At 38.1% G+C, this 23,370-nt stretch overlaps 1 protein-coding gene across 1 annotated transcript in view; it reads right to left on the bottom strand.

The window, feature by feature from the left end:
• The window catches only part of TRAP1 (TNF receptor associated protein 1), a 64,116-nt gene that overhangs the window by 742 nt on the left and 40,004 nt on the right, over positions 1-23,370 (bottom strand). Inside the window, exons 6-17 of the mRNA XM_001370096.5 lie at positions 21,588-21,748; positions 14,281-14,390; positions 13,285-13,358; positions 11,921-12,076; positions 10,453-10,573; positions 9,624-9,693; positions 8,469-8,616; positions 7,528-7,713; positions 6,729-6,867; positions 4,077-4,162; positions 2,828-2,973; positions 75-147 (exon numbers count right to left, since the gene is read on the bottom strand). Coding sequence (XP_001370133.1) covers positions 75-147; positions 2,828-2,973; positions 4,077-4,162; positions 6,729-6,867; positions 7,528-7,713; positions 8,469-8,616; positions 9,624-9,693; positions 10,453-10,573; positions 11,921-12,076; positions 13,285-13,358; positions 14,281-14,390; positions 21,588-21,748 — 1,470 coding nt within the window. The remainder of the gene's footprint in view (positions 1-74; positions 148-2,827; positions 2,974-4,076; positions 4,163-6,728; positions 6,868-7,527; positions 7,714-8,468; positions 8,617-9,623; positions 9,694-10,452; positions 10,574-11,920; positions 12,077-13,284; positions 13,359-14,280; positions 14,391-21,587; positions 21,749-23,370) is intronic.

A 23,370-nucleotide genomic window follows, 5' to 3' on the forward strand; every position in this document is an offset into this window, starting at 1 on the left:
AATGGGGTTTCCTTCTTGAAGGCAGGAGCCCTGGGGGCGAGAGTTCTTCCCCAGAAAGGCATTCTCATTCTCACCTGATCAATTAGCAGCTGGGCCAGGTCAGGCTGAGTCTCCCTCAACTGATTCAGCTTCTTGATCAGAGGATGCCTGCAATGTAGGTAACTATGATCAGAATGTTTCCAAGGCCAGCTATTAATGTGATAGTACTTGGATTATATTCTAGAACCCTGTTGGTGAACCTATGGCACACATTGCAGAAGGGGCTGCTCCCCTCCCTCTCTCTACCGTGCCTGAGGATGTTTCTCACCTGTCCCACTTCTGTGTCCAGCAGCCCAAAGGGAGTACTTCCTCTATCCCCTGTCTGGAGTAAGGGGGCAGCTCACTGCTGTGGAAGAGTTGTAGTTTGGGCACTTGGTCTCTAAAAGTTTCACCATCACTGCTCTAGAACATACTGCCTGACACTGGTGACTCTTACCAACTAGTTGCTGGGGATGGAAATGATGGGAATAATGGAGAGGGTGGGGCAGGAGCAGCTGTGACAGAGGAAAGTTGAGCATAATCTTGATATGCACTTCAGACTTTGAGAGAACAGATTTCAAAAGGTCACAGAATCATAGACTTCAAGCTAAAAGGCACCCTAGTTATCATCATAGACCAAAGGAAGTCCAAGCTCATCTAATATAACTCCTCTCTTTTTTTACAGATGTGTAGGCCCAATTGGTGCCAAGGGCAGGATGAATGGAGTGAGTTTTAAGGTGAGGTCTTCTGACAACTAATCCAAAGAGAAGACTCTCTATCTCACTGCCTCCTTGTGTGATAGGAGAGAGGACAGCCAAGCATAGTAATATTTACCTTAGATTTAGGAGAGCAGATCTGATAGGGAAAATCAATTCAGAAGGGATGGGAAATTCTCAAAGATGAAAATCAGAAGACATATAGGTAAACAATTCTGAAGAGGACCAATAATGGGAGTCATCTGAGAGTCAATGTGAATGTAAAGAGATTTCACCAACCAATTTAGACTTTTAAAAAAGTTTTAGAGTAAGGATATTAACACTGTATATAAGAATAGTGTCGGGCAGGTTTGTAACACTTGAAGCCCTACATTTCTAAGAGTATATTTCTTGCTCAGTTGTTTCAGGCAAGCCCAAGACTTTGTAACTTTTAAAGGGCCCAAGATTTTTTTTCAATAACAAACCAGCTTCTTATTCCTGCAGTTACAGATGTAATTTCCTTTTTGTTGTCAAACATAAGGTACCAAATATGATGCAATAAAATGTTTTGAAAAACAAAACAAAACAAAACAAAAAGAATAGTGTCAGGAAAATTAAGACTCAGAATGAAAAACTGAAATAACCAAAATGTTTGAGATTTATTTTAGCTGTATTAGGATGAAAGGAGTCAAATATTGCCTGATGTTCAAAGTGAATGAGATGACTGATGAAAGGAGATTTTAGCCACTATTTGATAGGATACATAAATAGAAAGTTTTAATTGGAACATTTCCTTTAAACTATTAAGGAATATATGAAAATATGCTTCCACAGTTCTCTTTTTAAAGAAGTTGTCATCTTAAGCACTGCCATAACTAATGAGCTATTATCTATGGTCAATGCATCTATTTATCTAACTGCAATATAGTATTAAAAACTATTATCAAAATTATCATCTATAATTTCCTTAATTTTGCTAACAAGCACAGCAAATAATTTATCATTATACTTTTAAGGGGACTTTTCAAGAAGGGTCATTAAGTTGTCCCTTTATAATTAGGAAGGGCTGCACCCAAAATCAATTCATATGACCCAAGAGAAAGATTTAACTTGGTATAGAACTAACTCCCAATGTCTCACAAAGCCTACTGTCTACTTTCTATCTTAATTTCTGCTTATGTTTAGAAATAACAACAAAAAAACTATCCAAGAGCAACATTTCAAGAAAGTTATTGCAAATATATTAATTTGGTGATTTCTCCTAAAGTTGCTATGAACAATTTGAGATCCATCTTACCAATTATGAAAAAAATACTTAAAATCATCAAGGAGAATTATGAAGAAAATAACTGTATTACCCATAGGTTATAAAGTTCTAATAGACAGCTATAAAATTTCATTGAGAATACCTTCAATTTCTTCCAAGGATTTCCACAGGTTCTTTGTATAATAATTAGTTTCTATTTCTTCTAATGTATTCTGATACTAGGGGAAAGAAATTTTGCTTTGCATCCTTGCATAAGATACTTTTATGACAAGAACCTAATGTTCTATCTCGTCACTGTGACAGATTGATATTTCTTCTTATTATAAACATTAATTTCTATTACAAAATCTATTCCACTTCCAACTCCTTGATTATTCAGAGAATGTAATTTTCAAAAAAATTTTCTATACTACTCCCCATCCTCTGTCCCAGGGTCTGGAGTAGTGTTAGCTATATATGCACACCAAGAAATATTTCTTATGCCTGGAGGATTACAAAAGTCATGTTTTAAAATTCTGTAATCTGGCCAGTAGGCCAAGAAAGAGGCAATGGGTCAAACACAAGACTAATGTCACCATTGCTGCTGTGGTATACCCTGGCCTGGGCCACTCTGTTGGATCCACACCCCTAATTTCTTCTCCCAATGACCTCAGATCCTGATTACTCCAGACACAGTGCTTTATCCTTCCTCTTCCATCTTCTTAACAAATGCATGAGACTTTCTTGCAACACAATGGTACAAAAGGAGTTGAGTTCTTAACTAAGAATTAGCCTGGGTAGATAGTTTACTCATTAATTTATTACAGGGAAAACTGACTAATGAATCCCTAGGCAGAGTTGGCTGTACCTGGTATTGATCTCAAGGGTAGGCTGTAGAATCTGGGCACGTTCCTCATTGGTTTTGGCCAACTGTTGCATGCGCAGGAAATGCCTGGCAGCTCCCATCTCTAGCACAGTGATCATGGCAGGATGAGTGTCCAGACGAAGAGTCACCTAAAGACCAAGTGTGATGAGAAAGCATAGAAAGGCACACCAGAGTTTCAATGAGGTGAATGTTCAACTCCCAATTAGATGACAAGACAAGGTTAAGCTTTAAACCATTCTTCTGAGAATATAGTTTTACAAAACTCAGTTGGCAGTACTTTTCTAGTTAAGGTTTCCCTCTCAACTCATTGTGTGGGCAACACTTGAGGACCTGAGCAGTTATCCTTATGAGAAGGCACGGGTTTAGAAAGTTTCATGTGTTCGATGAGGCAGAAATTGTTGCAAAATCCTGACTGGGAATTATTACCCCTCCCCCTTATCCACAGTTCAGCCACTCTTCTAATTTTCCCAAGTTCAAAATTAGCCTTTCTAAACTGTCTTTTGGCAAATGCTCGTATCTCCCATTCCTCAACACATAAAGCCAAGTCATTTCTTCACCTTTTCTACAGTTCCTCAGTCTCAGTCTAGGTAGCTATTACCTTGCATTAGTGACTGCATCAGTCTCTTATTTGATTTCTTTGTCTTAAATTCTCCTTTCTCACCATCCCATGCTTAACATCTGCTGGAATAATCTTATGCAACTGCTAAAATAAACAAGCCCCATTTTCATGATATTCTTTCCCTGCTCAAGAATGCTTAATGTACTACTATGGCCACCATTACATAAAATCTAAAATCAGTCTGGTATTCAAGGTGCTTCAACAAACTCTGATGGTCTTACTCTTTGCCTAATCTATAAATATCACTTGTCCTTAGTTGCCTTAGGAGACATAGCTTGAGACAAGCTAATTTAATTGTCTTTTCCTATAAGACTGATGTTTTCATTTGCATGCCTTTAATTCTATCCTTCCCTCTGCCAAGAATGCCCCTATACTTATTGAGCAATCCATGTTCCTTATCATTCTATAAAACCTGGCTCAGAGGTTAGACTTCATTTGGACTGTATTTGTTTTAGTACATGAACTAAGAGGAAAGCCTGCTTTACCTTTTCCTGAATAGTAACAGGGCATAGTGCCGTGAATACACATACACACATTCACTTAGTCTGTGTTTGAGGACTATTCAGCACATTTTTTTAAATCTCCAGCATGAAACACCAAGGACCGCCTCACCTTGACATTAGTGACCCGAGTACCCAGTGCATTTCTCATCCAGGCTGTTAGATCTTCTGCCTCCTTCTCTGAAAGATGTTCAGTAGCTAGAATAGAAAGAAGACTAGGAACTAAATTCTCTCCTTAATTGAAATTTCCTACCAATCCCTAGAGGTTTGGGGTATAGCCACATATTCCTTCCCAGTGGAAGTCAAAATAACAAATTTTGCTGCAAAACACAATGGACCTGAGACTTGAACTGATTATAACCATAAGAGAGCAAACACACTGGCTAATGAAAAATTTCTTCATGTAAAATTCAGACAAACATAAAAGATATATTTTCTTATCACCTAGGATCTCAAAAAGGGTCCATGCCATAAGCCAAAGTATTATAGTTATAGTGGTAGTCACTCGGTGACCAAGAATGACTATTGTCTTTGTGCATTATCATCTATTGATGTACCCTCATGTGGCTTTGGAGTCCAAAGGCTGAGGCGCAGAGTTTGTGGCACTTGGGGCATGGGACGCCAGTTGTTACAGGAGATGCGGTTGTGGCCTGGTGTCGGCGTTCACGCGCAGTGGCAAGATGTCGACGTCGCTCATCTTCAAAGGTGGTGGCGGCATGGTGAATGTGGGTTCGCCAGCTGCTTCTGACAGAGGCAGCAAGTTCTAGTTGCTTTGGTGTAATGCCAGCCCACTTCAAGTTGGACTTTAGCTGATCCTTGAATCTTTTCTTTGGTTGACCTTGTTTCCTGAGTCCAGTTGACAGTTCACCATAGAATACCTGTCTTGGTATTCGCTGTGGGTCCATGCGGATGACGTGTCCAGACCATCGTAGCTGGGTTTTGAGGACCATGACTTCAATGCTGGTGGAGTTGGCTCTGTCAAGGACTTCCTGGTTGGTGATTCGGTCCTGCCATCAGATCCTCATGATTAACCGGAGAGAGTGTTGGTGGAATTGCTCCAACTGCTTCATGTGCTTCCGGTACAGTGTCCATGTCTCACAACCGTACAGGAGGGAGCTGAGAACCACTGCGTTATACACTTTGAGCTTCGTCGCAGTGCTTACACCGCTGTGTTGGAGGACTTTGGAGCGCAGCCGCCCGAGTGCCTGGCTGGCCTTTTGGATCCTGGAATTAATCTCGTGGTCTAGGGACCCGTCGTTGGCGACGGTGCTGCCCAGGTACTTGAAAGTGTTGATGTTAGAAAGCTGCATGCCGTCGATTGTAATGCATGGCTGGTTCGTTGGCCTCCCTGGTGCAGGTTGGAACAGCACCTCTGTTTTGCTGAGGCTGATAGTCAGGCCAAACAGTTTTGTTGTGGTGGAGAACCTGTCCACAATGGTTTGGAGATGATTTTCTTGGTGGGCCATGAGAGCACAGTCATCTGCGAAGAAGGCTTCCAGGATGAGTCTCTCTGTTGTCTTTGTTTTTGCAGTCAGGCGGTGAAGGTCAAATAGTGAGCCATCTAGTCGGTATTTGATGTAGACGCCCAGGTCTGGATCCATCACAGCATGTCGTAATACTTGGGTGAAAAATAGGTTGAATAGTACTGGAGCGAGGACGCAGCCTTGTTTCACGCCATTGGAGATGTTGAAGCAATTGGAAGTCTCTCAATCAGATAGGACTTCCCCTGTCATGTCGACATGAAAGAGCTGGATCAGTTTGACAAATTTTGCTGGGCAACCGAGCTTGCTGAGGATCACCCACAATGCGTCCCTGTTCACTGTGTCGAATGCCTTTGTTAGGTCTATGAAGACAATGTAGAGACTCAGGTTCTGCTCAAGGCATTTTTCCTGCATTTGCCTCACCGTGAAGACCATGTTGATGGTGCTGCGATCTGGTTGGAAGCCACATTGTGATTCAGGCAGGTTCTGCTCTGAAACAGATGACAGGAGTCTGTTGAGTATAACACGGGCGAGGATCTTTCCAGCAGTGGAGAGTAGTGAGATGCCTCTGTAGTTGTCACAGGCTGCTCGTGAGCCTTTGTTCTTGTATAGGACTACGATGGAGGCATCTCTGAGTTCTGGGGGCATGTCTTCCTCTTCCCATATGCTGGTCAGCACTATGTGGAATGCCTGGAGCACCTTTCCATTTAAGGCCTTGTACACCTCGGTTGGGATCCTGTCTTTACCGGGTGCCTTGCCTGCACTCATATGTTGAATGGCTTTTTGGACTTCTTCTATTGAAGGAGGGACATCAAGTTGTTCAATGGTGCGGTTTTGGGGGATCTGGTCAAGGGCGCTTTGGTAGACTGAAGAGGGTCGGTTGAGAAGCTGACTGAAGTGTTCTTTCCACCTGTTGCTGATGTCAACAGACCAGGAAGTTTGATCAATTTCAAGGAGCCAATCTAGTATTATCTGAAAAATCTCCAGGTTCCCAATGATTAATAATTTGCCATTAACTACTGTGAAAATTATAAAAGAAAAATATGATAAATTCACTAAGGTGGAGGACAGGAAGGAAACCTAAGTAAGTAATTGCATAATGTAGCCAGTCTGAGGCCCTCTTTATCTCCACAATGGTTTGTTGTAACAACTAACCTTCACCCCTACCCCATTTAAACTAGCAATAAGTAATTAGGGAACACAGGTTGCCATGGCACAATGTACCACAATGTTACTACTTACAAGTGGGAGAACTGGGACCTGGAAAAATCTAAGAAGCCCACCTTGAGAACCTTCCTCAAATTTCTCCTCTTTGTAGTGATCAACAACGATATCAGTTTCCACAGAAATCAGCTTCTTCTTGTCAAACTCTCGAAGATGCAGTAAGGTCAATTCATCAAACTGTTCATAGCAAAAGAGCACCTGTAAAGAGGCAGATAACATTTACATAGATCCAAAGTTACTCGAAGCCACTCATTGGAGTAGAATGACAATGAGTGTAGTCAGAATAAAAAATGCTTATTTCATTCTTATTAAAAATTATAAAAAATTCTTCTTTCATTGTATTTCCCAAATTTTTAAATGTCTTAATCTCACCTAACTCTACACACTAGGTATCTGGGAGAAAATGCAAGGGGACACAGACAGGTAACCAGATAACTGAGGTAGCTGAAGAGTAACCAAAAGCAATGGGAAGAACAAAGACAATGAATAACTAACATTGGACTATGAAGAAGCAGCATGATACAGTGGAAAAGTACTGGAGTACTGAACCTGGAATAAAAAAAGGTTCAAATCCCACCTGTCATTTATTAGTTGTTAAGGCTCTGGATTAGTCACATAATCATTTTAAACTTCATTTTCCTCATCTGTAAAATGAGAGTTACACTCAATTGCCTCTAAAGTACCTCACAGCTCCAATCTCAAATCCATGGTAGTAACAACTATAGTAAATGAATGATTTTGCTTCACTTTCTAGACCACATATATAGGATATATGCTGGCAATTTTAAATAGGGCTAATTGCAGACTTCTCTTCATTGTTATTCAATTAAGCCCACATGGATTTGAAAGCTCACCTACCTCCATGTTCTTCTGCTTCATGGCCTCATAGTATGGTGAGTGTTCAGCCAGGTGTCGGTTGGGGGCACACAGGTAGTAGATGTTCCTTGTACCAGCTTGCATCCGACTGGAATATTCCACAAGGTTGGTCAACTGGCCAGCAGGCAAAGCTGACGATTCATAACGCAAGAGCTTTGCAATATCCTCCTGGCAATGGGCACACACAATGGGTATATTTCAGTGATCAGCTCCAAGATAAACTGGCCTTAATTTCTCAGGGGACAAGGGAGTGGTCCTCACAAGCTACTAGTTAAAGATATTTTTGCTCTAGTCTGCTGTGTCCTATACAGCATATATCTAAACATGGCACTTTCCAACCTCTCACCCTGACCTCCAGCCTTAAAATATTTCTCCACAGTGTAAAGAGTATTTCCTGGTAGGCAGGAAATCTGGGTTTTACCTTAGCCTCAATCACTGAATTCTGAGTAAATTATTTAACTGTATGGTCTGTTTCCCCATATAAGAGAGGGTATTAAACAAAATACTGCTAGGATTGTTCCTGCTCAAAGACTAAGACAAATATCTACTGAAATTTGAGAATACAAAAGAAAGGGTAGTTTTAGCCATGTAATATTCTGGTTTAGGCCTGAGCTTTCTTATTAATGGGAATAATAGGATGGCAGGGCAACTAGTTGCTAGGATATTTCTATGACATCCTTGAGTCTATCCTTTCTGATAAGTTGGGAGTCTTTTCATTAACGTTATGTAGGACATGGAGGGGAAGTCAGATTTATAAATATTGAGGTAAATTTAAAAGGAAAAATCATTGCCTTGCAATATAGCCTGGAGCACTTGATTCCTACCACTGATTCTTTTGGATTCCTTCCCATGCCTATTCTGCCTCAATGCTGCCTCATGATTTAAGGTAGCCTCTAAAGTAGGACCCAAAACAAAGTTCTCACCTTGACTTCCTGATCAGCAATAGTGACAATCCCCTCCCTCATAAACAATCCATAATCTTCAAAGAACTTGGCATACTTCTCAGGGTCTCTTTTACTCTGGTCAATAAAAAATTTTATCAGCTTCTGTTGTAAAACATCTCTCAGTTTTCTGTAAAATGAAATTTTTAAAAAATCATTATAACAGAGTATTAATTTTGGACATTTCCCTATTGAAGGGCCCAACTCCTTGAGAGCAGAGGTTGGATCATTTCTCATTCTGTATCTTCAACCTCTAGCACACTCTTCTGAAAACAAGAGTAAACATTTAATAATGACCAATTTCTAAGATTAAATTATGAAAATAACTAATAATCAGAAAAATGCAAATAAACACAAATCCTGAGATGATTTACCTGATATCTATCAACTAGTAAACATGCTAAAAAAATGGAAAAGTCATTGTTGGCAATGCTATGATTTTTACTGGAAGAATCTGCTGTACCAAAGCAATATGGATTAATAAATTTAACAACAAAAAAGAAAAAAATGAACTGATGAAGCACAAGATCTCCCCCATAACTGAGCTCTCTGTAACAACATCAGTCTTTTCCACATTTTTCCCCTTTATTATTTTACTGTTAGTACAAGCTGCTGGAATCAGAAGACTAAAAGGCACAGACTTCTACCCTGATGCCCCACAGCAGTTTTCAAGGCCGTCAATGTATAAGAAGTTTTCCATTTTTAACATCTCATTGCCTTCATAAGGAAATCATACTGAACCAAAAATGGCACCATTAACCAAATACATCACATCTTCTTGAGCCTTCATAGACCCCTGGCGTTTCAGACCTAAGATCTTTCCTGGTGGAGGAGTTAATGAAGTGAAAAAATTCAGTATTCAGTATTAATCCTCAGTTGAGGGTGGAAGAATTTATCTGACATTTTTCTTCAAAGGACCAGACCAACTTGATAAGAGTTACAGAATTTTGGATGAAAAGGTGACACTGGTAGATATGAATCTTGTGATTTACTTGAGAATGTGACATCTAAACTCATGTATTTCTGGAGCTCTTATTTTCTCAACTGGCATCTTGAAACTTGATAACAAGACAAAAACACTGGCTTGATGTTCTCATTTTTAAATGCAATGCTTCATCCTCTAGTACACGTGCTTACCGGATGAGTGCACTTTCTTGAAGAAGCTCCCGGCTGAGATTCAGGGGAATATCCTCACTGTCCACAACACCTTATTTTTAAAAAACAACAACAAAGTCAACTCTCTGAAATCTGCTTGTGACCCACAAGTCCTCTGTTCACATACTTCACCCACCAAATTATTCCTCCTGCTGACCACACAGTCCCTCTGTAAGTAGCAAAATTTGTCACTTTAACTGTCCTTTTAAATAATATCATCCTCCCTATTTTCCCAGATAATAATAAAAGTGAGCTCAGCTAGAAGTAGTAGGGAAGTGAAAGATAAGAAAAGATTCTGCAAGACAGTCTTTCGGAGTGTTCTCACATTTTGTGTTTTTATGAGATTAAAACCTAAAACCAAGAACAAAAAAGGTTTGGCATACTAGGGAAGGTAGAGATCTTTTTGAAGCTAGAGTCTGTAGTCACTTATCCAGATTGATTTTACTTTTAAAATGATCTCAGGGGGCAGCTGGGTGGCTCAGTGGATTGAGAGTCAGGACTAGAGATGGGAGGCTCTAGGTTCAAATCTGGCCTCAGATACTTCCCAGCTGTGTGACCCTGGGCAAGTCACTTAACCCCCATTGCCTAGCCCTTACCACTCTTCTGCCCTGGAACCAATACAGAGTATTGACTCTAAGATGGAAGGTAAGAGTTTAAAAAAAAAATGGTCTCAGATACAGACTGAAGAATTATTTTTTTTTAAAGAAATTTTCTGAGAGTAATTCTAACATAGACCTTTGAAAGCATTAGGTATCATTCACATATATGAGCAAGTTTCCCCATTTCTGAGGAAGCTAGCAAGCTGTCACACCTCGCAGGAAGCGCAGCCACTTGGGCAGGATGTCAGAAGATTTGGTCTGGATCAGAACTTTTCGACTATAGAGTGCAACACTGGAGCCCAGTTCTCGGCTGACATCAAACATGGAAGGCTTCTATAGAATAGGGACAGAGAATATTAAAAGCTAGCGGGAATATTGCATCAATGTAAATAGAAAAGACCTACGAAACAGTTAAAGATGAATCTTGTGAAATTATTTAAAAATAGTTTGCTGCCCCCCCCAAAGGAACAACACGAGAAGGTGCTTCATCAGTGGGAAAGGGGGTGGGGATGGGGTGGCAGGTATGAATCATCAAACAGAAACTTTTTCCAATATAATGAACAATTTTGTTAATTGCTTAAAATAAAACCTAAGTGTTCAAGGTCAGGCCTGAACAAAACTATGAAGGAAGGTATTTTTTCCTCCCGCTTCCTCTTTTCTCCCTTCCTGCCAAGGCCTTATCCCACCCAATACACTATCTCTTTCAGTTGGCTATGAAATATCCCCTGCGAAATGTGAACTAGAATTAATTAGGAACTCCTCAGAGGTTTTCATTTTAAGTGAACCTCACAATGAAAGTATTTGGTGATATTTAGCTGATGGAGCTGATATTTTTGGAATGAGAGCTGCCTAGTCATTTTATACTCCATGCAGACCTAACTTCTCTCTCTTTATTATTTATCTACTCTGCTATCAGGAGATCAAAATCTTCAAAAGAGAGCCTACATAGTGGCCCTTAGAAGAAAGAGTAACAAGTAACTCATAGATGGAAGTTGCTATTGTCCACATGGTGTACCTATGAGTCACATTATTAGCTTCAAATAGGTTTAGCCTTGGAGCCATGTATGGTTAGGCCTTCCTCAATCTCTCCTCAAACATCATTTCAAAAGTATCAAAATGCCTCTGACCCATCTGTGGGAGTTTATATGTATTCAATCTGTATTCACAATCCATCCACAAACATAATTATTTCTTTGAGATGTAACTTTTAAGCTTTGTGGATATGGAATTATCTGTTATAATTTTTATTTCATTTTTTTCCCCTTATGAACTCATGTTTCATTTTAAATTTAATTTAAAAATTTTTTCCATGGTTACATAATTCACGTTGTCTCCCTCCTCTCTTCCCTCCCCATTCTCGGTGTTGACAAGCAATTCCACTGGGTTAAATATATATTATCACTCAAAACCTATTTCCATATTATTCATTTTTGTAATAGAGTAATTTTTTAAAACAAAATGTTATAATTTAATGAAAGAGATACGGTTCTGCCATTGCTAGGAAAACTTTTAACTTCTTTTGTCCTTGTTAGTCTAACTAGTCACAGATAGGTAACTCCTCTATGAAAAGTAACCATGGTAAATTTATTCCTTAGGTAAAGGAATGCACTATGTATTGCTTTCCATTCTGTAGGCTCATCACATTCCCTAAGACCAGAAATCAGAATATAAGTATCTCACTGTTTCTGGCACATAGAAGATACTTCGTATGTTAAGTGGTGCATCAGTCTTGTAGTGGAGAGTATAGCGGGGTTTATCATAAGCTTGGGCAACATAGCGATAGAATTCCTCGTGTTGCCATTCACTAATGTCTTTAGAGTCCATCATCCAAAGTGCCTGCAAAAAGAAATAAATTGGGAAAGCAATCCATTTAAAATACTTCTTTTCATCAAGTAAATGAAGATAAGCATGTCTAACTTAATTTTTCAGTGAACCAACATCTATAATGTTAGTTCTAGTCAAGAAAATGGTACTTGGGCCTGGATAGCTTATAGTATCAGGCTTTGCAAATCAGAGGAAAATGGATTCTTTCTCCAAGGCCCTATAGAAGTGGCAGAATAGAATGGAAAAAACTCAGAAGCAACTATCCTCATCCTCTGGCCTAACTATGCACTACTTTTGTAAGTAATACAAAAATATTTCTGAAAGATACAGGAATGGAAAGAAAAGGAAGAAGAAAATACCTGGCCTTGGAAGCAAGGATCTTGCCTTAGAACCCTTTGTCAGGCTAATGAAGGCAATAAGAGAAAGCCAACAATGTTAAAAATCCAGCAAAAACGTGGCCAGAGGGACAGGTTCACAATAAACCACCATTTAAGAAATATTTAGGAAAACTTTCTTTACTTCAATAAAAATGAAGGACCCCAAGCAGTCATTGATGTGCCAATGTTAACTTGTAGGAAGATCTGTTGGATAAAATCCCAGGGATCTGTCTTTCTCCCTATGCCAACTTTTTTTTTTTTTAAACCAAGACAAATTGAAGGCATATAATCAATCAGTGTAGTACCATGGAAAGAACTCTGTAGTCCCAAGGCCTAGCTTGAAATCCTGCCTCATGCATACTACCTGTGTGAGTTTGTGTAAAACACTTAATGTCTCAGGCATGGGTTTCATCATTTCCAAAATGAGGCAGTGGGATTGTGTGACCTCTAAAGTTCCTTCCAGGCCCAGATCTATGATCCCATGAAGGGCCTTCTGCCACCACTGAGTATGCAAAGAAGAGGGTGCTTATCAAATCTACAGACAAAGTTAGTAGGGATGGCTAACTGATGGCACAGATCTTAAAAGGTAAGAACCTAGAATAGTGGGCCAAACCTAAAAAATCAATGCACTTAGCACCATGCATGGCACATATTAAGCACTAAATAAATATCTGTTGATGAACTGGGGGGAGGATAGGGGGGAAACTTCTTTGCAGATTAAGGTTGGACTAGTCATTGGACTCAGTCTTTGACGTTAGCAATTTTCATTGTTCCTTTCTTCTGGCATTTTGTTCCCAAGACCACATAGAGAATATTCTTTCTGGATCCTTGACTAAGTCTTACCTGTAAAGTATTGATGCGTTTTCCATTTAGGTAAAGCGGAAAGCTAACAAAGTTGCTGTATTTTTTCACTACCTCTGAAAAAAATATTAATAATTAAAACAGAGAGTACAAAAACAGGTTTTGGACCCTGCAGAATGAATTAGCCAGTTAAAGGGAAAGAGATTCATCACCAGAATGTGGTCCACAGACACTCGGGGATTGTAATCTCAAACTGTGGGGGAAATGAAACCATGGATGCTATGAAGGATTCAATTAAGTGGATTTAGATGGCATGTAGCTGACTGTGTTATCTGAGTTGGGCAAGATGAGAAAGAAACAAGGCTGGACAGGGAAGATTTCAAATGGAATATTTTAAAACACTAAGAGGTACTAAAGACAGAAAGTTATAAAGGGAATAGGATCAAGTAAAATTCCTTTACTTTTAAGCAGTCTTTCTCTTTTTTACACAGTCTAAGTGAAAACTTTGACCAAATAACAACCTTACAACTAGCCAGACAACTGTACTTGACACACAAGGGAGTATAGTAGAAAGGGTGATGATGGACTTGTTTAGAAGACCTGTTTGAATCCTTGCTCCACCATCTTATTACTAGCCTTGCAATCATGGACACTGAATCTACCTACTTCCCATTGCTATGAAGAGGAAAATGCTTTTAAAAATTGCAAAATATTACTATAAACTTTTACTATTATGATTATTATAATACCAACCCACTCATATGATTTTCCTCTTTATATAGACATGTACTGTTAATGATCCCTACCTATATCTTTCCCCCATATGCTACCCTTCAAAAGGGTAGCTGTGACTTTCATCACCAATTCCACTTGGGAGCTACCACTAGTCCTCCCCCACACAAGTAAATATGTGCCTGTGGAACTACAGAAGACAGTGGAGATCATGGGAAAGGAAGCTGTCTGTTGCTCACAGACCAGGTCTAGGTGACAGAGACAAAGATTTGTCAGTGAGCAAAGGGTCCTTCCTTCTCTGCTTACCCTGTACTCGGTCTTCATTGGCAAACTCTTTGCAATCTGATTTGAGGTGGATGATTATTTTGGTTCCAGTTCTAACACCAGAAGCTTCTGCAAGTTCAAATACTCCAGAGCTAAGAGGAAAAGAGGGAGAAAATGAATGTTATATCAGTAACGGTCAATCTTATAAGAGATTACCTTAGGACATTTTCAAAGGCTCCTCAATGGGCCACTCAGAGTAAGGAATAAGGATAGCTATACGCTTGACTGGACTGTCTCTCCTATATTGACAATGGCAATCCAAATGACAGCTCCTACTCCATGAACACCACAGTGCACCAGTGAGCACGCTGTCCTGGAAAGAGCACTCATCTCGCCTGGTGCTTAGTCCTGGCTCTACTTCCTAACAGCTAGAGGTGTGTATGTGAAGCCCAGCGTTGCCCTTCTCCTAGCCTTGGTTTCCTCTTCTGTAAAATGAGAACAACAATGCTGGCATTTATAGAAATGGTCACGATTACTATTTATTGGCAGCTGGTAGCACGGGGACAGTGTTGGGCCTAGAGTCAGAAAGACCTGAAGTCAAATCCAGCCTCAGCCATTTAGTAGTTGTGAAACCCTGAACAAGTCACTTCTTTCCTCATCTGTAAAATAGGAATAATATTAGTACTTCTCTCTTAATGTTGCTATGAGGATCAAATGAGATATTATTTGTAAAGCACTCAGCACAGTGTCTGGTACATAGAAAGTATTTAATGTTCATTCCTTCCTCCTTCTCCTCATGATCATTGAGTGATTTAGAGCTCCCACAACTGCTGCTGTAATCTAGAGAAGACTAGTTATAGCTTGTTTTTAACAAGCACAAACTAACTGCTTTCCTGAGGCTTACTCAGGGGTGAGCTGGTAAATGTTTAAGAACTGGCTATCCAGGGAGTAGCTAGGTGGTTCAGTGGATTGAGAGCCAGGCCCACAGATGGGAGGTACTGGGTTCAAATCTGATTTCAGGTACTTCCTAGCTCAGTGACCCTGGGCAAGATACTTAACCTCCACTGCCTAACCCTTACTGCTCTTCTATCTTAGAACAAATACACAGTATTGACTCTAAGAAGGAAGGTACAGGTTAAAAAAAATGTTATCTAGAAAAAAGAAATATATTCAACATACTTTTAACTTTAATTCCATATTATTAATATTTTTTCTATCACCTTCTTAAGTCTAGACCAGTGGTGTCACACTCTAATAGATATGAGGCTACTAAACATTAGGTAAGAATTACCCTGGACAGCAAGTATAATGACCTGGAAAAGCACATATTAACATTATCTATATTCAAATGTATTTTTGTTTATTTTCTTATATACTTCCCAATTGCATTTTAATCTAGCTCAAGCTGCAACTCTTTCACTCACACCTCTTGTCTATACAATCAATAGAACAATAAATCAAGCTCTGATCTGTAGCATTTACCAATTTCAAAGGTATAAATGCTAGCACTAAAAATTTAACATTTGGCTTCCTTGGTATAAGTCTTAGGCACATTCCTAGCCCTATCTAGTGTTTTTCATGCTCTTTCTTCCAGGCTTCATATCTCTAGTAAACAAGAGAAAACCAAAGGGAAAAATATTCTACAAAAACATAAGAATAATACAGAGAACCAGAAAAGGGAAACTTGATAGCATATTGCCTAAGTATTAATTTGACTTTATTTTCATAAGATGAACATTGGAAATTTGCATCAATAGTTTTCAGAATTATAAAAAACTGAAAATATTTATTTAGTATTTCCTTTAAACTGCAGAGTTGCTGGTATTAGTGTCAGATATGATATAAGGAAATAAAGCTATGACAATATGCATTAGAAAATCAAAAGTAATGTGAAATTTTTTAAAGCTGCAGAAGGTTAATTACTGAAACCAAGCCATCTATAGTAGGTTATCCTTAAAATCAAAAGGCATGTTTTGAAAATATCTAAACTACATGTGAAAAACTCCACCTACCTATGACTGATTTGAGGGTCAGGAAAGAGCAACAAAAACCACTCCTTTATTAGAGCACATCTTTGGGATCATATGAAGAAAATAACAAAACTGTCTATACTCTTGATCACAAAATCCACTACACATATACATTTTGGGAATAAAATGGCTGAAAAAAAGGCTCTGTATATGACAAAAAATTTACAGCAGTACTTTTTGTAGTAGCTAAGAACTGAAAACAAAGTAGATGTCCATATACTTCAGAATTGCTAAAGTAATTGTTGGGACACGAATGTGATTATACAGTTATTAGAAATAATGAATACAGAGAAGCATGGGGAGACTTAAGTGAAACAATGCAATCAAGGTAAAACAATAGAAAAAATATAAATTTCTTTACTAAGGCCAATATCACAAGGAGAAGACGATGTGGAAAGCTAATGAAAATGCTGCAGACTTGTTCTCCACAAAACTTTAAGAAAATATAAAGACAGTTATAATCTATGACAAGAGTGAAAGAAGGAAACCAGGGAGTCTAATAGAATGCTAATAGAAATGGAAATCAGCTTGGGAAGAATAAAATGAATATTTTTGGGAAGAAGGAAATTGGAGCTGAGGTTTAAGCTGTAATGGTTTAACTTCTCTTTTTACTATCAAGAAACCTTGCGAAGCAAAGACTAATCTAAGATGTTAGTGAAAAACTAAAGACTATAATGAGAAAAAAAGTGACTAAAAAAGAAAGAAAACCCTATTTAAAAATTTAAAATAAGCAATGTATAATGCTGGTACATAAAAAAATAATTTTGCAAAGCAACTTAAAACAAAAGAAATGGAAAAGGAAACCACACAAGAATCTCAAGAGACATCTTCGACCTAAATAAATGACATACAAAGAGATTAGGCAAGATTTTATATTTGTTGATGTTAAAAAAAAATCAAGAAATCAACTTAAAATTAAAAGATGCTTGAGATCTGCAGGAGCAGTTAGGTGGCTTAGTGGACAGAGTACCAGGCCTGGAGTCAGGAGAATCTGGGTTCAAATGTAGCTTTCAGACACTTTCTAACTGTGTGCTTCTGGATAAGTCAACCCCAACCGCCTAGCTCTTACTGCTCTTCTGCCTTGGAACTGATACTTTTATCAATTTTAAGACAGAATTAAGGGTTTTATTTAAAAGCGGGCAGGGAGGAGCGAGGGAGGAAAGATTAAATAATGAAGAACTGCACATAATATAGAGCAATTGGTAATTGAGGGTCAAAAAGAGAATTATCCAAATTATTCAAAAACTCATAGGACTTGAGCAACAGATCTGGAAATGACAACATAAAAATCTCAGGATAACTGACATCCCAGAAATTGTATGTAATACAACCAAGGGAGCTCCCCTTCTCCTCATCTCATATCATACAGTCAACTCTCTTCCTTCACTCTCAGATGAAAATATGGACTTACCCCTTAACAAGTCTAACTCCTCTACTTACTCAAATCCCATTCCATTCTATCTCTTCCCACAGACTGTTCCCTCTTATCTCTAATTTGTCACTTAATTTTAATCTGTCCTTGTCTCTATGGCTCTATCCCTTCTGCCACCAAACATATCCATGTACATCCTGCTATCTCCTATATATCTCTTCTGCCCTTTATGGCTAAGTTTCCAGAAAAGGCAATCTACAATAGGTGGCTTCACTTTCTCTCATCTCTCTTCTTTTAAAAAAATTAATTTATTTAATTGATTAAATTAGAATATTTTTCCATAGTTGCATAATTCATGTCCTTTCCTTCCCTTCCTCCCTCCCCACTCCCACAGTCAATGAGCAATTCTACTGAGTTTTACATGTATCATTGATCAAGACCTATTTCCATATTATTATTTGCAATAGAGTGATCATTTAGAGCAGTGGTTCTCAACCTTTCTAATGCCGTGACCCCGCAATACAGTTCCTCATGTTGCAGTGACCCCAAACCAAAAAATTATTTTGGTGGCTACTTCAAAACTGTAATTTTGCTACAGTTATGATTAGGAATGTAAATACCTGATATGCACTATGTATTCTCATTGCTACAAATTGACAGGTTGAGAACCACTGATTTAGAGTCTAAATCCCCAATCATATCCCCATAGAACCATGTGATCAAGCAAATCTCATCTCTCCTAACTCCCTGCAATTACTCTTCCAATCTTATCCCGAAAGATAACAACTTTGTAACTCACCTTCTCTGATTACCTCCCACACCCATATATACTCTTTTTTTTTAATTTTTAAAGTTTATTTATAATTAATTTAGAATATTTTCCCATGGTTACATGATTCATGTTCTTCCTCTCCCCTCATATCCCACTCCCCCTCTCATAACCAATGGGTTTTATTCCACATATACTCTTCAACTTCTTTTTATGTTATATCACATATACACCCCATTCAATTGTAAACTCCTAGAGGGCACACTGCCTTAGGCCTTATTTTGCATTCTTATCAATTAGTACAGTAGCTGCCTCTCAGTAGATGTTTAATAAATGTTTACTGGTGTAAAGATTAAAATTAGGGAATATGGGGAGACTGAGGCAGGTTGAAATTAGTTTCTCTCTGCAAGGAGTATTATATTTTTTAGAGGTTTATTAAAGGTTAAAGATTAAAGAATATACAAGTAAGAAACATGTGCCTAGGCCAGAGGCCTAGACAAAATAACCTCACATCACGGAAGAGACGCCTCTGCTCCAAAACGGAAGTCCAAAAAGAGAGCTAAAAGCTTTTGCAATCAGGTTAAATACCTTCTCAATCTCGGCCCAGGTGAAATTACAAAGCATTCTGGGGAAGTGGAGCAAGGAATTGTGGGGATTGAAGTCCAGAGTTCAAGTCCAATTTTACACTGGCTAAATGATTTAGCCAGACAATATCACACAGAGAGTAAATAACAGGGTGAGATTTGAATACAGGATTTCCTGATTCTAAGTCAATCACTCTACTTCATACTGTCACTACAGTACATATTTATAATTTATTATAGAACTATAACATACTAACAATAGAATGCCATAACTTGTTCAGCTATTCTCCAGATGTTTTCTAATCTTTTTCTTATTACAAATAAAATAGCTGTGAATTTTCTTTTTATACATGCATTCTTTCCCCCTCTTTCAGTGACTTTGAGATAAGATTCCTAGCAAAGAAATAATAACGGTGATAGTGTTGAAGAGAATTCTGTACTCTGTATTTTATACACAGGCCTTTCAGACCAATTTTTATTCATTTATATTATTCTAAGAAAGAAATGTTTAAATTTTAAAATATACTTATACTTTAGGATACCTAACTTCATTTTGATATCCCAAAGTAAATTTCAGTAGAGCAAGCAATTCAGTTAACAATTTGCTTCATCAAACAGAATAAGTCACTTACTTTCAGCTTAATAGTGAAGTATTTTTTAGCTGGTCAAAAAATAATTTAAGAAATACTTCTTTTTTTTAAAGTTTATTTATTTAGTTAATTTAGAATATTTTTCCACGGTTACAAAGAAATACTTCTATAAACTTAAAAAATCAAAGAGGTTTCTTCCTTCTCTTAGGTGGATCATTAACCCTATCCCCCTTTAGAGCAGGGCAGAAAAATGTCTCCTTCCAGATTGATAAATCAAGAGCTCCCAGACTTAGTCAGATGACAGCTCTAATTAGTTTAGGGAGAAGTCCTCCACAAAGAGGAGGGTAGGACATCCTTTTGGAATTGAAAGTTAAAAGACTGATAAGAATGTCTCTCTGAGATTAGTCCAAAGGCCTCAGACTAGGTTAATTTTTAAATTCTTTCTTAAAATTTCTAAATAAAGAAGAGAGACTTAATCTGCTTTCACAAAAGGTATGATCAGTTCTGGGAATTTTATTGCATTTTGCTATTTTGCTCCCCATACAATTGATTCATTGTCTTCAACATGTCAGAATGCTCTGACAACACTAGATTTAAGTTGTTATTTGATAGAATTGATAATGAGTCACTGGAGTTTAGTGGGTCCCAGGGGAGCAACATGGTTGGATCTATGCTTTGAGAAAATCACTTTGGCAGCAGGAAGATGGATTAGGGTGGGAGAGATTTAAGGTAAACAGACCCACCAACAGGCTATTGCAATAATCTAGGCATGAGCTAATAGTGAAAGCTTGGATCAAGTGGTGACAGTGTCAGATGAGATTAGTAGGCCTATTAAAAGGATGTTACAAAGGTTAAAATCAACAGGCTTTGGCAACAAATTTAGTATGTAGGGTGAGAGATACTGAAAGTTAGAATTATACCTCAGTTTCCAGCCTGGGAGACTGAAGTTATAACACATTAAGTTTAAAAGCGAGGTAGGTTTAAGAGGAAAGATAATGAGTTAAATTTTGGACATGTTCAATTTAAGATGTCTATTGGACATTTGTTTCTGATGTCTGAAAGGCAATTGCCTCAAGACTAAGTTTAAAAGAGGTTGGGGCAGGATAAGTAGATTTGAGGATTACCAGCAAAGAAATGGTAATTAAATCTATGTGAGTCCCATTATTGTTTTCAGTTATCCCTGGTCAATCTGATGTGCTAGAGGTCCATCTAGGAAGATCACTGACAGATCTCTTCTGCTTCCATTTTTACTTTTCTTTTTTTGGGGGGTGGGGTGGGAGTGGGGGGAGACAGAGTCTGGTGGAAAGGAATACAGAGAACAAGCATATATAGATATGTTATATATATATATATATATATATATGGGTCAATGGGTGTTTGCTTATACTAAAGGTTTTAGCCATCCATGGGAGGTCTTGGAATACAGGCCTTACAGTATTTCAAGAAAACAACAATTGCATCAGTCTGGCATTCTCTCTATGTATATAGCTTGAAAGCCTCTAACTATGTCAATGAGCAAAACTTCCATTACCTGACAACCAACCCTCTGGTAAGCTGAATAAAAGGTTCAATTTGTTATCTTAGATTTTTAATTTGATCACTTCAGAAATATTTAGAAGTACCTACTAATATGAAAGGAATTGACAGAAATCTCTTAACTGTTAAAAAGAAAAAGTGTTATAGAATTCTCTCAATCTCACATAGCTGATAATTCACTATTTACCACAGCAAGAATCATTGGTTTTTCAGTAATTGATATATCGATGTCACCTAAAAAAGCAGATTCTTTCCATCCCCAGGGCTTTTGAGTAATTTCAATTCTTTTCAAATGAAATTATTTTTCAACTTGGATTTTAGTTACAAACAGTAGACACCTAACTACATTGGAGAAAAAAAATCTTGAATCCTCTCTTTGAAATGCTCAGTATCTAGGTTTATTAGTTGGCCAATGCATTCCAAGCCAGATGCCAGTCCTCAGGGCCTAGCCCTTGTTTAGATACTCACCCATCTGACAGCCACTGGTAAGCTGAGCTCCCAGGCTCTGCTGACTGTGAATAAACTTCTACCTTATCAGCTACCATGAAAGCAGAGTAAAAGCCCACTCCAAACTGCCCAATGATCTTGCTGCTTGCCTCTCCCTGGTTCTGCAGGGCATCCAGAAATGCCTATGGTGAAAGAGCAGAGAATGGTCAGTTTACCATACTGGGATACCAAATATTTTTTCTACAGGGAGATAACTAGCAGATGTATTCATTGTTCAACCTTCCCAAAAGATGTTCAAATGAAGAGTCCCAAAGGGGCATGCCTGAATCACTGATACTACTCTCCATATTGTTTTTCATTGGGTTAAGGAAGTCTTCATGAATAATTCTCCAATAAGCCCTGGGCAGTGAACAAAGCTTTCCTGGGACCTTCAGTATATGAGCTGCAGTATCATCTGATACCCTTCCCTAAAGGATAAAGAGACAGGATTGGGGAAATGCATCTCTACTCTCCAGGACAGAGTAGAACCAGGGAGAATTCCTGACTTCTTGAATGACATAGAAGTATTTAAACCTAAATGATGACAAAAAGGAAGCCATGAGACAAGAAGGAAGTTTTAACCTGTGTCAACAGGCTAAAAGATAGAATAATCTAACAATCAATTAATAAGTATGCTCTGGTTATATGTCGGGCCCTATGCTAGATCTGGGAAAACAAAAGGTAAAAATGGAACCATTCCTGCTCTGAAGTAGTTCACAATTAAACTGTGAGAGATGTGTACATTAAACAGATATGTAAACAAACAAACAAAAAACACAAGGTAAATTAGATGAATTGATGGGAGAGGGCATGGGAAGCATCAGGAGGAGAGGAAATATAAAGAAGGATGGATAAAGGCCTACAGACCATTTAGAGCTGTGTAATGCATGCTGTGTTCTTCCCGTGAATGGGAGGAGCCAAATTATCTCTGAAGGAAGCAATATCTTAAGTTGAAAGGAATGATTTAGATCTACAGATGACATGAAGTGAAATTATCCCATAATGGCTAAAGCGAAAAAAGAGAAGTGATAGCTTAAAACTCCCTGTTGAAAAGTGTCTACTATCAGTTAACCTGATGTATAAATCAGAAGTCTACTGTCTTCCTGGGACTTATATAGGAGAGCCTACCCCCCCCCCCCAAAAAAATCAAATCTGATGACCATTAACATACTTCTAGTGATTAATGTGGTAATAAATGATACCACTAGAAGAAACCTAGAAAACATTTTTTAATTTATTTTTTTCGAATTACACATTAAAAAATAACTTTTAACATTCATTTTTAAAAATTGAGTTCCAGATTCTCTCCTTCCTTCCTACTCTTCCCACCTCAATGAGAAAGCAATCAATTTGATATAGGTTTACACATGTACAATCATGCATAACATTTCCACATTAGTCATGTTGTAAAAGAAAATATAGCATCCCTCCACCCCCCCCCAGAAAAATAATAAAAGTATTCAATCTGCATTCAGACACCATAACATTTTTTAATTATATGTTCAGCAGAATTATCTTGGACCACTGTATTGCTGAGAATGCCAAAGTCATTCAGAGTTGATTACCATTCAAATTTGTTATTACTGTGTATAATGACCTCACTTTGCTCCCTTAACTTTTCATCAGTTCATGTAAATCTTCTCCTTCACTATAAAAGCTCTTTTATATCTCTTAGTTGAGATAGTTGTCTATTTTACCTTTCCCTCCCAATACACTCTCTTTTCTCATCCCTTAATTTTTTCATTTCATCCCATCAAAATCAAAT

The sequence above is a fragment of the Monodelphis domestica genome, chromosome 7, assembly GCF_027887165.1.
Source record: "Monodelphis domestica isolate mMonDom1 chromosome 7, mMonDom1.pri, whole genome shotgun sequence".
NCBI classification, from domain to species: Eukaryota; Metazoa; Chordata; class Mammalia; order Didelphimorphia; family Didelphidae; genus Monodelphis; species Monodelphis domestica.